The sequence below is a fragment of the Dromiciops gliroides genome, chromosome 1 (assembly GCF_019393635.1).
Source record: "Dromiciops gliroides isolate mDroGli1 chromosome 1, mDroGli1.pri, whole genome shotgun sequence".
NCBI classification, from domain to species: Eukaryota; Metazoa; Chordata; class Mammalia; order Microbiotheria; family Microbiotheriidae; genus Dromiciops; species Dromiciops gliroides.
In genome coordinates this window covers 600,797,932-600,814,220 of record NC_057861.1, presented here as the reverse complement: position 1 = coordinate 600,814,220, position 16,289 = coordinate 600,797,932, and the positions used below count along the sequence as shown (strand labels likewise).

General features: G+C 42.2%; 1 protein-coding gene across 1 annotated transcript; it reads right to left on the bottom strand.

Annotated features, from left to right (window-relative positions):
* Positions 1–102: 102 nt before the first annotated feature.
* LOC122752529 (active regulator of SIRT1-like) lies at positions 103–8,507 on the bottom strand. The gene is made up of 3 exons (XM_043999342.1): positions 8,501–8,507; positions 7,834–7,928; positions 103–534 (listed from the first exon to the last, which is right to left on the bottom strand). The coding sequence occupies exons 1-3, from the start codon at positions 8,505–8,507 to the stop codon at positions 103–105; spliced, it is 534 nt and encodes a 177-aa protein (XP_043855277.1).
* Between the last annotated feature and the right edge of the window lie 7,782 nt (positions 8,508–16,289).

Genomic DNA, 16,289 nt, shown 5'->3' with positions numbered 1-16,289 from the left:
TGCTCTGAAAAGGGAGACTTGTCCCATCCTGCCCTATGCACTCTCCTTGTGCCCAGGAACTGAGCCTATGCCCAGGCCAGACCTAAGCCACCTTCCTCTTCATCATTTGGTTGCAGGACTCCCAAAATATTCCTCCTGGAACTTGCAGAAGTCTTCTTCAGTGAACACTGTACCCTGGGGCTTCTCCATCTTTGGCTTGGTGGCTGGACGCTCCCTGGCTTTCCTGCCTTGGTTTTGGAGAACGATCTTCATGGTGACCTTTGGGTCAGCGGTCACTTGCTTCTGTTTCATCAATCTCAGGTTCTCCTCCAGGCGGTCCTGACTCTGCCGCTCCTGGAATTCCTCCAGAGCCCACTTGGTGACCTTCCCCTTGACTGTGGCTTGGTTCTTCCTGGACGACCGCTTCCTCCTGGTCTGGTTCTGGGGGTCTTGGCCTGGCCTGGCCCTGGAGGCTACCGGCTCCCCGAGGGGCTCCAGGCCCTTGCATAGGAGTGAAGATGACTTGCCACCTCCACCCACGTGGTCCCCCAGGCACTATTCACATCTTAATAGTTGCCAAAGTGATTTTCCTAAAGCATGTCTAACCACATCACTCTCCTACTCAACAAACTCCTGTGGCTCACTATTACCTCTAGGATTAAATACAAACTTACTCTGCTCAGCATTTAAGGCCTTTCACAACCTGACTCCCACCTACTTTTCCAGTGTTATTATTTTCCAGCCTATATTATTATATTTTCACAAACTACAATCCAGCCAAAGTGGCTTTCTTATTGTTCCTCACACATTCTATTTTCTGTGTGTGCCTTTGTACTGTCTGTGTCCTGTGCCTGGAATGCAGTTCCTCTTCACCTGTACCTCTTAGAGTCCCTCCTTCTATATGAAGCTTGTATTCATTCCCCCCACTACAGCCAGTGCCTCCCCTTCAACAATATGCTCCTTGTGGAAACTTAGGCAACAGCTCCCTTGGCATAATAGTCAATCCCTACATGTAACAGGAATTTACTGTGGTAGATACGGTAACACAGATGGGGAACCATGCAAGAGGGAAAGGATGGGAAGAAGAAGCCAGGAAAGACCCTCTCCTCTGGTGGATCACCTGAGCTCAGGAATTCTGAGCTCATTGGGTCCAGTATCAATGCTGTACTTCTCTTTCTGACCTTGGGTAAGTGAAGGGAATCTGGGAAAGAAACAGAAAGAGACAGAGACAAAGAGGAAAGGGGAGAAAAGGAAAGGAAGAACACTGAAGTCAGAAGATCTAAGCTCAAATCTCACTTCTGTTACTACTACTACTACTACTACTTACTACTTACTACTACTGTGTGACCATGAGGAAGTATCTTGACCCCTCTGAGCCTCATTTTCCTCATCTGTAAAATGAAGCTTGAAATACATGACTTAGGGCATCCCTTTCAGCTCTCAATCTATGGTCCTATGAAATAGTAGAGGAAAACAATCATATCCTATTAGAAGGCTGCCAAATTAGCTACACTTAACAACACTGTGAGTAGCTGGGTGGCCCTGGAGTCAGGAGGACCTGAGTTCAAATCCAACCTCAGACACTGACTAGTCATTTAACACCATTTGCCTCAATTTCCTCATCTGTAAAATGAGCTGGAGAAGAAAATAAGAAATGGCAAACCACTCCAAGAAAAACCCTAAATGGGATCACAGAAAGTAGGACAGGACTCAACAACACTGTAATTATCAATTAATATTTAACTACCTGCTAGTTGTTTCAATGGGGGAGGGAAATTGTAACTCACCCCTACCCTGCATACCCCCAGCCAAAATAATAGGTAGCCCCCAAATAAGTCATGCAACTAGATTGAGAATAATTACAGAAACTTTGATTCAAAACTGATTTGAAAAGTTGGGTGCCCCTTGAAAAGAGACACTTCCACTAAGTCTTCAGATCAGGAAAAAAGTGAAGTTCAGTGAACTTAAAATGGTGACTAGACCTTGCAAGTTCTACTCTCCAGGAGAAAGGAAGGGAGGGGAAGATAGCCTGATCCAACATCCAATGGCCCCCTTCCCACTTTTTGAGTGCTTTAACTACCCCAGCAGAAGTGGAAATGTGATCCGCTATTCTACCATGGCATTCAATTGTTTCCTGCAACCCCACGGTTGTGAATAATGTCCCACAGAACTCTCCTAAGAACTGTTCCCAGAACCACCTGTGCTCTCTTCCTCCCTAGGCAATTCTGTGCCCTGTTCTCTCAACGAATACATGCTATTTGTGTAATAATCATCCCTCACATTGGTGGGAAAAATCACCATCTCCCTCCCTTCCACTTACCCTAAGAGCTGGCCAGTATCTCTCACCAGTACCAAGAATACTAGAAAAATTATGGTCATTTTAAGGATTAAGTCAAGTCTTCAGGGCCAGGCTGGCTCTACCTTCTGGCTCTGTCTTCCAGTCACTGGCTACACTTCTGGGAAGACAGCATCTTTTAGCACCACTGGATGCACCACCTCATGCCACCAGTTTTCCTTTCTTTGCTCCTTAGGCATTTCAGTCTCTTGTGACTAATCCCCTACCATAAGCTTTCCATTGTCCTTTTAAACTAGTCATGTTGAAACTTGTGCCTCTGCACAGGGCCCTGGGGGTTGTCATTCCAGAAGTAAACATAGATTCTATTCTGTCCTTTACAGTTGTATTTTATCAAAAGTCTTCTCTCTTTTTACATAATGATATAGTTTTAGGATTTTTCTCATTGGCATGGGAATTTTTTAATAACTGATTGTTTTCTTGATGTTAACTATCTTTCCATTCTAGGTAGAATTTCCATTTGGCCTTAATGAATAATTTTTTAATATGCTGATGCATTGTTTATCAGTATTTCACTTAATATTTTCACATTAATGTTTATTAATGATATCGTCCCGTGGTATTCCTTTTTTCAGTCCTATTTTTTTTTCAGGCTTCAGGATCAAAACTTCGTTCCTTTTCCACATAAGTAGGCTAGCTATGAAAACAAACTGTTATTATAGATGTCATGTATCTAACCAAGGATCATAACATACTGCAGAAGGGAAGAGACATTCCATAGACTGTTTCCTGCCAAGTCTTTTCTTGTAAACAGGCTGACCTTGAGTTTTGGGGCTAAGCCTGGTCTTTTGAGTTTTTATTCCTCTGTCAAATTCATACAATATTCCCAACATACTCTCAAAAGTGCACCCAGTTCACCAAGATATTCATTCTACAGATGGGAAAGTGAAATTATGTTCCTGAAGTCAAGTTAATGGTATTTCCCAGAGGCAAAGGTATATCAACTAAAGGGGTAGCTGCTCTAGGTCTCTAGATCTGATGGGTCCTAAGGCACCATTTTTCGTTAGGAATTGTCTTGCAAGTAATAATTCTTACTTGGGGGTGGGGTGGATGAGAAGGAAAGTTACTGAGGAATCTGCCCTACGGTAGATGCTAAATTGTTCTGTGCAAATTCTATCACTTCTGGGGGCAGCTAGGTGGCGCTTAAGTGGATAAAGCACTGGCCTAGGATTCAGGAGGACCTGAGTTCAAATCCAGCCTCAGACATGACACTTTACTAGCTGTGTGACCCTGGGCAAGTCACTTAACCCTCATTGCCCTGCCCAAAAAAAAAAAAAAAAATCCTACCACTTCTGCCAGTCTAGGTTTTACTGCCAGTGTGTGAATACAAATACATACTCATATACAGATATAAAATTTAAACATTTTTAGCCTCCTTTACCATATTTGTCACTCAATTCTACCTGTCACAATTCTTTCCATCCTTCAAGACCCAAATCAAATACTCCTACATCAAACTTTGCAAAGCACTGAAGCAGAAAAAAAAAAAAAGCATTAGCTTGAAGTCAGAAGACCTAGCTTTGAATTCTGACTGCCATCAGCTAATGGTATGGCAGAATTTCAACATCAAGAGGGATCTTAAAGGCCATCTAGTCCAACCTGAACATAAAGCCCATCTGACATTTATCTAATCTGACAAATGGTTACTCTACTGAAGAACCTTGCAGATTGAATGAGACCCCACTGTCACCCAGGACAGCCCATTCCACTTTTCATAGCTCTAATTGTAAAGAAGTCCTTCTCTTATATTAAACTCAATTTTTTTTTAAATTTAATTTTATTTAAAAATTATTTTATTTTGTATTGATTTTGTTTGATTTTTTTAATTTTTAGTTTCCCACATTTTTTTGTTTGTAGTTTCCACAATTTCACAATAGAATTTTTGTGATTTTCACATAGTTTTGCCCTATGGGGCCTAGCAAAATAAATCTAATTATTCTCATATATATATATATATACACCTGTAGCACAATATAAAAAGCAGTAGCATTCAAGTCCAGGGTACCTCTGTTCAAATTCTTATCTCTGATGTTTGATACCTGTGTTACCCTGGGAAAGTCATTTAACATCCTTGGGGCTTGGTTTTTTGTTCAGTCGTTGTTCAGTCATGTCTGATTGTTTGTGACCCCATTTGGGTTTTTCTTGGCAGAAACACTTGAGTAGTATATGTAATTTGGAAAATAAAATTCTAAACAATAATAAAAAAAACCCAGAAATACTTGAGTGGTTTGCCATTTTCTTCTCCAGTTCATTTTACACATGAGGAAACTGAGGCAAAAATGTTTCAATGACTTGCACAGGGTCACACAGCTAGAAAGTGTCTGGGGCTTGGTTACCTTCTCTTTAAAACTAAGGAAGCAAACTAGATTATCTATGAGATCTATTCTAGTTACCTTTCAAGCTCTAGGTATCTGATTCTTCAGAAAATTAGAGACAGGGGCAGCTAGGTGGTGCAGTGGATAGAGCACCAGCCCTGGATTCAGAAGGACCTGAGTTCAAATCTGACCTCAGACACTTAACACTTACCACTGTGTGACCCTGGGCAAGTCACTTAACCCCAATTGCCTCACCCAAAAAAAAAAAAAGAAAAGAAAATTAGAGACAGCTACCATGTCACCCCCAAGTCTTTTTTCTTGTCCAGGTTAAACATATACAGTTCCTACCAAAAAATAAATAACCATCATAAGGTGCAAACTCAGGGCCCTTGACCATCATGTTTCCCTTCATCTGGACACTCTCCAACTCATCATTGTTCTCCTTAAAATGATGCACCCAAAAGGGAACTCAATAATCCAGGAGTGATCTAACTAGGGAAATGCCATATAACATTTCTAGGTTTCAGTTTCCACATCTGTAAAATGGAGGCAATAATGTCGTCTTGTGATTTCATAGGGTTGTTGTGAGGATCGAACAAGATTCTCAACAGGTCCTGTCCTCAACATAGTTTTAATATTTTTATCAATCCAATCTTGAGATGATAACATGATGATGTAGTTAACAATCCTGCAGATGCCACAAAGCTGGGAGGAGGAGGGCTAGCTGAAAAAAGGCCTTTGATGACAGAACCAGGACCCAAAGTTAACAAATTAAAACAGGAGGTCAAATTTAATAGGAAAAAATTGAATAGGGGCACAAATCTTCACCATTATATCAGGATCCTCACATAGCTCTGGCCCATGTCAGTCACTCAGCCAGCTCCTCGACTTCCCCACTTTTATTTCTGACACTTTCTCAAAGTTCAGAGAAACCCCAGGTTAATTTGTATGTTTTAGTCTGGCTACCACACAGGAGAGGTGGGAAATAAAAAAGCAAAAGGAGGGGCAGCTAGGTGGCACAGTGGATAGAGCACTGGCCCTGGAGTCAGGAATACCTGAGTTCAAATCCGACCTCAGACATTTAACACTTAACTAGCTATGTGACCACGGGCAAGTCACTTAACCCCAATTGCCTCACTAAAAAAAAAAAAAGGTAAAAGGAAAGGAAGTGGGAGTATCTTTACTAATCCTCCCCAAAGCTGGGTATGCATGGGCATAGTGGGAGGCACCTCATCCAGGTGTCCTGGAAAAGAACAGACACATGGAATGAATTCCCTGGGGCTTGGTTGAGCAGGGCTGTGTGAAAGATGAGGCTGTGGGGCCTGAGTTTCAGAGCAGAAAGTTTTAAAGGATATAGGCAGACATATCAAACTTGAGGCCTTCCCAAACGCCACCCAAAGCAGATTGAAATATAATTGGGAAGAAAAAAAAGAAATATAATTGGGAAATGTTTAACAAAATAAATCAAAACAAAATGTTAGGTGGTGTAGTGAATAGAGAGCTGGTCCTGAAGTCAAAAAGACTCATCTTCCTGAGTTCAAATCTGACCTCAGACACTTACTAGCTGTGTGACCCTGGGCAAGTCACTTCACCCTGTTTGCCTCAGTTTCCTCATCTGTAAAGTGAGCTGGAAAAGGAAATGGCAAACCACTCCAGTTACTCTGCCAAGAAAACCCCAAATGGGGTCACAAAGAATCAGACCGGACCAAAATGGCCAAACAACAACAAAGTCAATATGCAACCCACAAGTGTCAGTTTGAGTTTGAAACCAATGGGGAGGGATCTCAACCTTGGGCCTGCTGAAGAAGAGAACTAAAAATACAAAATAACCCAAAGACACTTTGGCCTTGACTATCTCATTCTGGGATAGCCTGTGTAGCATAGTAGATAGTGAGGTACTCTCAGAGGCAAGAGAGACCTCATTTCAAGCCCTGCATGTGATTCACGCTGCCGGTAGAGCCCAGGGCAAGTCACTTAATCTAATTTAATTTCACAACACCTCCAGGAAATTTTAGGACTAGAATTTGCAGAGTAGGTACCAAACTACCAATGGAGAAGAAATTTCTTCACTGGGATTTCCTTAAACCAAAGAAATCACAGATTTGCACTCCCTTTTTCTCCTGCTCCTTAGAAATTTTTTTCATTCTATAAAAATTATGAACAGAGGGGGCAGTTAGGTGGCACAGTGGATAAAGCACTGGCCCTGGATTCAGAAGAACCTGAGTTCAAATCTCACACTTGACACTAGCTGTGTGACCTTGGGCAAGTCACTGAACCCTCACTGCCCCGCAAAAAAAAAATTAAAAAAAAACAAATTATGAACAGGAATTACATTTCTGGGGTAAATTCTCCATGGGTTATCTAGAATTGACACTTATCTCTTGGGGGTAAAGAACAAACCAGGAAGCAAGACAATGGAAGAGACATCTGGGGACCAAAGTGGTATGTTTGCAGAAAATCCAAGTGGAGATGAGATGGATCACAGTGCCTACTGAAAAAAAGCAGCAGGACCAGCAGCTGTTGTTGTTTGCTCTTCATTTTTGGTTTTTTTTGCAGGGCAATGGAGGTTAAGTGACTTGCCCAGGGTCACACAGCTAGTATGTGTCAAGTGTCTGAGGTTGGATTTGAACTCAGGTCCTCCTGAATCCAGGGCCGGTGCTTTATCCACTGCGCCACCTAGCTGCCCCCTGTCCTTCATTTTTGAAGAGGATCAATGACAACCCTAGGGTTGATGTCTTGACTCAGCAGTGAATTAGAAGGAGCAAACACAGTGACATGCTGATGACGGAGACCTGACGACAAAAGCCATAGTAATTGAGCAATACAGCAACAAGCAGGACATAGAACCCTATGAAGAGGAGCAAATTTCAGATCCTGACACTAGAACCACATTCAGGGGATTATTGAGCTACATGGATTGAGGAGCCTTAACTCACTGGAAGGAAAGGGAGCATCTCTTTGCTCTCTAGCAAGCCTCAAGTTCTTTCCCCTTTGGAGAAAAGGGAACACACATAAGGTAGCTGGAAGTGGGAAGGAAAGCGTAGGTCGTGGGTATAGGTGGAGGACAACTGGAAATGAAAAATTCTTTTCTTGACTATACAGGGTGTTCCAAAAGTCTTAGTGCAGTTAATTAGCCACTCAAGGCCTTTGGGACACCATATGTGGGCTCTAGCAGGATTACCCTACCTGCATCATATCTTCAATGTTCTTATTGTCCCATTCATCTCGCTGTAGAGGCGAGGGCTTGTTGGAGGTAGGGCTCTCTCTTGCTTTTTCTGAAACTGCTCTCATAAGAAAGTCAACTAGTGCTCCCCCGCCCCTTATTCTCTCTCTCTCTCTCTCTGCTACCCCTCCCTCATTTTAGATGGAAGAATGGAAAGAGGACCACCTGCCAGAGTGTGTGTGGGTCTTGATATTGTTCAGGTCTACACGATGCCAGTTGGGAACCCGTTCAAAATCTCTACCCAGAGACCTTTGGGGATACTACTACAGACCCATTCATTTATCATACAAGTATAGAATATTGGAATCTTTAAAGTTCAAAGGGGCCCTTGGAGGCAATCTTTCCAAAATATGACTTTCCCAACTCCAATACCCCTCACAAGCAAATGTCCAGTCACTAAAATTAACACCCCCAGGGACAAAAATTTTCATCTTCCAAGGGCAAGCTATTCCAATTTCGGTTCGCTATAATTATAAGGAATTTCCTCCTTAAGCAGGAATCTAACCCTACAAATTCTACCCTTTGTTCTCTGTAACACTGCTCCTTAACATGAAAATCCTTCTTATAGCTATCAATCACCACCCCCCCATCTCCATAGTTTTTATCTTCCCTTATTCAGGATAAAAACACCTGTCATGGTCCGTTCAGTCAATGTTTGATACCATTCCCTCATCATCCTGATCACTCTCCTTTGCACAAATTCCACCTTGTCAACAAGGAGACCAGTTGTCAATGTCCTTTCTAAAACCTAGTACCCAGAACCAAACTCGATCCTCTAGATGTGGTCTGAAAAGGAAAGGGTGGTACAATACTGCTATCAATTCTCTTATTCTGGACAGTTGTTAAAATTTGGACATAACTTATCTAAGGCATTTTCCAAATCTACTTTTTTTTTTTGGGGGGGGGGTGAGGTTAAGTGACTTGCCCAGGGTCACACAGCTAGTAGGTGTCAAGCGTCTGAGGACGGATTTGAACTCAGGTCCTCCTGAATCCAGGGCCAGTGCTTTAATCACTGTGCCACCTCGCTGCCCCCCAGAATCTACATTTCTAGTAAACAATGATTTTTAGGATCTGTAACTTAAGCAGCAGTTTCTATGTGTGTAAACTTCCAGTGTAGAGATGAGGGAAATTATTATTTACTGTGATATTTATGTAGATGATTTTTATGATTTAGTGAAGAAGTCTTCAGGAGTTACCTGACACAGTGAGAGATTAAGGGATATATCCTGGATCATGGAACTGGTGTCAGAGGAAGAATTTGAACCCAAATCTTCCTGATTTCAATTCCAGCCCTTAGGGCCAACATTGCTTCTCACTAGTCTAATAACCCTAGTCAAATCATTCATTCATACATACAAACAATACATACATACATATACATTCATACACACTGCAGATCATGATTAATCTATGCTTTCTTAGATTATGCAATACTTGCCAAGGTCTGTCATAAATATTCCATAAAGGATCTACCCAACATGCTTGAAGTATTCCTCTAGCTTTTATCATATTGGAACAGCTAGGTGACACAATGGATGGAGTGCTGGCCCTGGAGTCAAGAGAACCTGAGTTCAAATCTCACCTTTAGACACTTACTAACCATGTGATCCTGGGCAAGTCACTTAACCCAGATTGCCTCAAACATCCAGAGCCATATGCAGTTATCCTGATAAATATCTTGCTACTGGACCCAGATGACTCTGGAGGAGTGAGGTTGGTGACCTTGCTGCACAGTCCTCCCTCACTTAAATCCGATTCAGTGGAAGTATTGACATCTCCCCAGTGTCATGGTTCTCTTAGAGAATGAAGGACAAACAACAATCATACTTCAGATACAAAGATGATATATCTGTTATCCCTCATTCTCCCTATTTACCTGAACCACCTCGTTTTCCAGCCATACATGTCTCCAATGAGACATTCTATGAGACACAATAAAATAAAATTATTTGAGGCTACTTCTTATAATCAAGACCTTGTTGGCAATGTACTGCAGCTTGCTTACACCCACTGTCCATCTCCCCAGGCCCTTTGGGTGAGTAATAAGAGCAACATCTACCTCGTGAAAGTTAGGAAATTTTTCCTTAAAAGACAATGAGGGGGGCAGCTAGGTGGCGCAGTGGATAGAGCACCGGCCCTGGAGTCAGGAGTACCTGAGTTCAGATCCGGCCTCAGACACTTAACACTTACTAGCTGTGTGACCCTGGGCAAGTCACTTAACCCCAATTGCCTCACTAAAAAAAAAAAAAAGACAATGAGGGGGTCTTTCCTTAACGATGCGCCCTGGGTGTCGCATGGCAGCAGCCGCGACTGCGGCGGCACTCAGCCACTCTGCAGACAGCTGATGCTCGGTGGGTTATCTCAGATTCACTGCGCTACCTAGCTGCCCAGTTTTTGTTGCTTTTTAATCCTTATTTATAAGCATGTATTCTTGAAACAACAAAAAAATTTAATAAGAAAAAAAAAGACAATGAGGGAGCAGCTAGGTGGCACAGTGGATAAAGAACAGCCCCCGAATTCAGGAGGACCTGAGTTCAAGTCTGACCTCAGACACTTGACACTTAACTAGCTGTGTGACCCCTGGGAAAGTCACTTAACCCTCATTGCCGCATCCAAAAAACAAATAAAATAAAATCTATTATAATTATAAATTATATGATATGAAAGGAAGAATAGTAAAGAAGAAAAGGTTTTTTAAAAAAAAGACAGTGAGACTGACTTCAAGATTTTACTAGTCTAGGGGACAAAGTATAGGATGGCAGATATAGTTTCCTGGTTGCTTAAATATAAAAATACAGCACATAAAGTATGTGTCTGTGTGGACGTAGAGAGGTGTTCCTCAGGCATGACACATCTTCTGTATGGTATAGTGTGAAACAGAGGTTATCGAAGTTGTAAAGGGCATACAAACCCCCTGTGCAGTCTAAACCATATTAAAATGTAATTGGGAGGGGCAGCTAGGTGGCGCAATGGATAGAGCACTGACCCTGGAGTCAGGAGTAGCTGAGTTCAAATCCAGCCTCAGACACTTAACACTTACTAGCTGTGTGACCCTGGGCAAGTCACTTAACCCCAATTGCCTCACTAAAAAAAAAGAAAATGTAATTGGGAGGGGCAGCTAGGTGGCACAGTGGATAGAGCACCAGTCCTGGAGTCAAGAGGACCTGAGTTCAAATCTGGCCTCAGACACTTAACACTTACTAGCTGTGTGACCCTGGGCAAGTCACTTAACCTCAATTGCCTCACTAAAAAAAAAAAAGTAATTGGGAAATGTTTTTTAAATAAAAATACAACATAACAACATACACTACATAGTTAATATTAATTTGAGGTTTTCTAAGTCACTATACAGCCAGAAGAGATTCATTTCTATTTCAGTTTGACACCACTGGCAAAAAAACAAAAACAAAAACAAACAACAACAAAACCCACTGGCTCTTATGGAATAGGAGACAGGTTCAAATTCTACCTCTGACCCTTTGTTATTTTTGAGCCTGCCATTAGGGTGAATGACGTATCCAATTAATCAGTGCTGTTATCTCTACCAAATATTCTTTCCATGCTATTGTGAAGTAAACCTATTTTTCATTTAACAATTGGAGAAAGCAGCAGAGCTGGGACTAGAATTTGGCTTGTCTGTCTCCAATCCAGTGCTCCTTCCACTACACCACGTTGCTGTTCCATACCCAGGCCCCTCTGCCAACTGGTCTAGTCTAGTAGTTGGCACTTGGCAACTCTCTCCTAAAGACTGGAAATGGGTGTATGCCCAGGAGTGTTTAACCTTTGTTCATGTCATCACTCACACGTCATCAGCTCAGTGGCTTTTTTTAGTTCTTAGGGCAGTCTTCCTTGGTGTTTTTCCTAAACGGAGCAGTTGATGGTTCTAGTCCCTGGCAATAATAAACTATAAAGTGTTTATTTTAAATATCACACCCTGATATCTAGTATCTCTGTACAGATTTCTGAGTGTCTCTCCTGATCCTAATAGAGCAAAGAGGTATTATTTTACAAAAATTTTACAATTTTACAAATGCCTGGCCCCAAACACATACTTGGGAGTTCATAGGATGACTTTCATCCTGGTCCCCACCATGGGTCTGTCTTAAAGGGCCCCAGACAATACTATGCCCCTAACTCTGGGCTACACAGAAATGCCCCTTGCCACTTTCTTTTGAAAGCTAGTTTAGTTTTCTATAGGTCGGCGGAGCCGAGATGGTGGAGGAAAGACATTAAACACACAGGGCTCCTGATACAACCACCCCAAAAATAGCAATAAAAGAACCCTTGGAGCAGAAAAACACAAAAATACGGGCTGGGAGTTTTCTCCAGCTATAGATATATTTCAGGGGGCCGTGCTGAGCCACAAATAAAGCCTAGCCCTGCAATCAGGCTGACACACCAGACACCCACCAGAGGAATTTACCCCAGTGCCTCTGAATCGGCTGCAGCACTGGCATCTTCTGGAACCTAGAGTGCGGTTGGACTGAATGGCTGGCCCGGGGGGGGGGGGGGGGGGGCGGCGGTACATGCAGGGGTACCAGTGGACTGGGGGGAAGGATTCGACTGTCCCATCCCAGCGGGCAACCAGGAAGAAATCCTGAGTGGCAGGAGACCCAGGTGGGGGAGGGGAGCAGGGGAGCAGTCTCATCAGAAGCTGAGAACCACACCACAGAAAGCTTTGCTGGTTGGTTGCTTAGTAAAGTAGGCCTGAGGTTATCCAAAGCTTCCAAGAAAAATATGAACTGGTCTCAGGCCATGGAAGCTCTCAAAAGGGACTTTGAAGAGAAAGTAGGAGAAATAGAAAGATCTAGAGAAAAGGAGGAAAGAATAGAAAGGGAAATGAGAGAGATGCAGGAGAGTCATGAGGAAAAAAGTCAACAGTTTGAAAAGCCAAATGGAAAAGGAGATTTTAAAACTGATGAAAATAACTGCCTAAGAATTAGGATTGAACAAATGGAAGCTAGTGACCTTATGAGAAACCAAGACACAGTAAAGCAAATCCAATTGAATGGAAAAATAGAGGGCAATGTGAAATATCTCCTTGGAAAATCAGCTGACCTAGAAAATAAATCTAGGAGAGATAATTTGAAAATCATTGGACTACCTGAAAACCATGACCAAAACAAAAGCTTAGACACCATCCTCCAAGAGATTGTGAGAGAAAATTGCCCTGATATTCCCTGTATTCTAGAAGCAGAAGCTAAAATAGAAATTGAAAGAATCCACCAATCACCTCATGAGAGATCCCAAAAGGAAAACCTCCAGGAATATTATAGCCAAATTCTAGAAATCCCAGGTCAAGGAGAAAATGCTGCAAGCAGCTAGAAAAAAGGAATTCAAATACTGTGGAGCTCCAATAAGGATAAAGCAAGATCTAGCAGCTCCTACATTAAAGAACCAAAGGGCATAGAATATGATATTCCAGAGGGCAAAGGAACTGGGACTTCAGCCAAAAATCACGTACCCAGCAAAACTGAGTATAATTTTTCAGAGGCAAAAATGGGATTTCAATGAGAAAGGTCTTTCAAGCATTTGTGATGAAAAGACCTGAACTGAATAGAAAATTTGACTTTCAATTACAAGACCCTGGAGAAGCATAAAAAGGTAAACAGGAAAAACACTTCACGAGGGATATTAAAAGATCGAACTGTTGGGGCAGCTAGATGGCGCAGTGGTTAAAGCGCTGGCCCTGGATTCAGGAGTACCTGAGTTCAAATCCAGCTTCAGACACTTGACACTTACTAGATGTGTGACTCTGGGCAAGTCACTTAACCCCCATTGCCCTGCAAAAAAAAAAAAAAAAAAAGATCGAACTGTTTACATTCCTACATGGGAAGATAATACTTTGAAATCATAAGAACTATCTCAGTAAGCAATTCACAGAAGACAGGGCTGAACTGAATATGAAGAAATGATATCTGTAAAGCATTTATCTTTTGTTCTTCATAGGGCAGACAGGGTGGGGGTGTATTATGTCTGGGACTGGATCTGGGCTTGGGGCCTCCTGGGTCCAGGGCTGGTGCTTTGTCCACTGTGCCACCTAACTAATCCATGATGACATCATTAATATAAGGTTGAGGTGTAGGAGGAATAAACTGGGGGAGGGAGAAGGGGTGAGATGGTCTGGGGAGAGGTAGTTCACATGAAGGAAACAAGAAGAAAGCTTATGGAGGAGAGTAGAAGAGGGGGAAGGAGTTGGGGAAATGAGTGAACCTTAATATCATCAGAATTGGCTCAAAGGACTAACATACATACTCAAGTAGGTATAGTAATATATTCTTGCCCTGAGGGGGGGAAGGAGGAAAGGGGGGGGGCGGGGGAGAAGGGAAGGAGGAAAGGGCAGATTGGGGGAGAGAGCAGTAAAAAGCAAAACACTTTCAAGGAAGATGAAGATGTTCTGCATTACTGCACCAGTATGACATATTGAATTGCTTAATCTCATAGGAAGGGTTGAGGAGGGAGGGAGGAAGAAAAATTTAGAACATAGAATTAGCTCAGGGACCCTGATCTCATTGGAGTGGGCTCATGGAAAGAATAGCTTTCATACCCAATTGGGAGGAGCAATCTATTTAACCCAGCAGGAAAATAGATGGGGAAGAGGATAAGGAAGGAAGGGTGAAAAAAGGGAGTGCAGAGTGAGGGAGAGGATAGTCAGAAGTAAAATACCTCTGAGGAGGAATAGGTAAAAAGAAGATAGAGTAAATGTCATGGGAAGGGAGTGGGACAGAGGGAAATACTTATGATGATTGATTATAATGGCAAAATGTATGGTACCTACTTTGCTGGGCTTTTATGAAGAAGATTCTGTCAAGCTTAAGGTACTATATAAAGGTTGTGATGAACAGGATACGATCAGAAAAACATGGAAAGACCTACATGAACTGAAGTAGAGTGAAATGTACTGTATACAAAATACCAGCAATAGTGGGGGATGATCTGCTGGGAAGCATGTGGTTATTTTCAGCAAGGCAATGATCCAATATAACCCTGAAACACTTATGAAGATTGCAGTCCATCTGCAGAGAAAGAACTGATAGTATCTGAAAACAGATGGAAACACGTTTTAAATTTTTTTTTCATTTCCTCTTTGACAATTCCTTAATCTTAAGTTTTGGTTTTTTTGACTGTTTTCTCTCACAACTAGATAATATGGGAATTTTTCCATGACTACTCATGTATAACTTATTTTTAATTGCTTGAGTTCTTGTGGGTGGGGGTGGGAATGGAGGGGGGAAGAGAAGTTGAAAGTTTTTAAAAAATTGATGTTAAGGGGCAGCTAGGTGGCACAGTGGATAGAGCACCGGCCAGCTAGGTGGCACAGTGGATAGAGCACCGGCCCTGGATTCAGGAGTACCTGAGTTCAAATCCAGCCTTAGACACTTAACACTTACTGGCTGTGTGACCCTAGGCAAGTCACTTAACCCCAATTGCCTCACTAAAATTAAAAAAAAAAATTGATGTTAAAATTTTGTTTTTACATATATTTTGGAAAATAAAATTCTATTCAAAAGTTTTCTATAGGTCACATTTTTTTTTGTTTGTTTGTTTTGGGGGTTTTTGCAGGGCAATGAAGGTTAAGTGACTTGCCCAGGGTCACACAGCTAGTAAGTGACCAGTGTCTGAGACTGAATTTGAATTCAGGTCCTCCTGAATCCAGGGTCAGTGCTTTATCCACTGTGCCACCTAGCTGGCCCCCCCCCACCCCCAATTAGGGATTCTCACACACTCATTAAGGGACCTACCATCTAACAGTGAGGGATTATAATACAGAAGATGATAGAGAGGACGAGGTTGTAATACCAGAATGGTGTAATTTACAAAAAAAAAAAGATTTAGAGATGGAAGGTACCTTAGAAATTTTACAGACAAGGAAGCTGAGGTGAGGAAAGAGTAAACTGGCGGGGGACAGCTGGGTGGTACAATGGATAGAGAACCAGCCCTGAATTCAGGAGGACCCGAATTCAAATCCAGCCTCAGACATTTAACACTTAATAGCTGCGTGACCCTGGGCAAGTGATTTGGCCAGAGTTTCAGAAGTGAGATTTGAACTACGACCTTCCCAGTTCCAAGTCCAGTCCAAGTCATCTACCCACTATTTCACATTAGTTATGCAATGGTATTTCCATCACTCCATGTGTGCTTATAGCACAAGATAGATGAAGGCAGACAGTCAGGAGTGAGAAGTTAAGCCAGGAGTCATAGTGGCCCAGCTACCTCAAAGGATAATCTTTGGCCTTAAGCTATCCTTCCAGTTTCTTAGAGAATTCCCAGGTCCAGACAAGAGAAATTTCTTGAAAATGCAAGTGAGGTTTGGGGAAAATCACTGTTCTGATTAATATTGATGACCTAGACTATAGCAGCTAGGTGGTGCCACAGTACATGCAGAGCACTGGGCCTGGAGTCAGGAAGACTCCTCTTT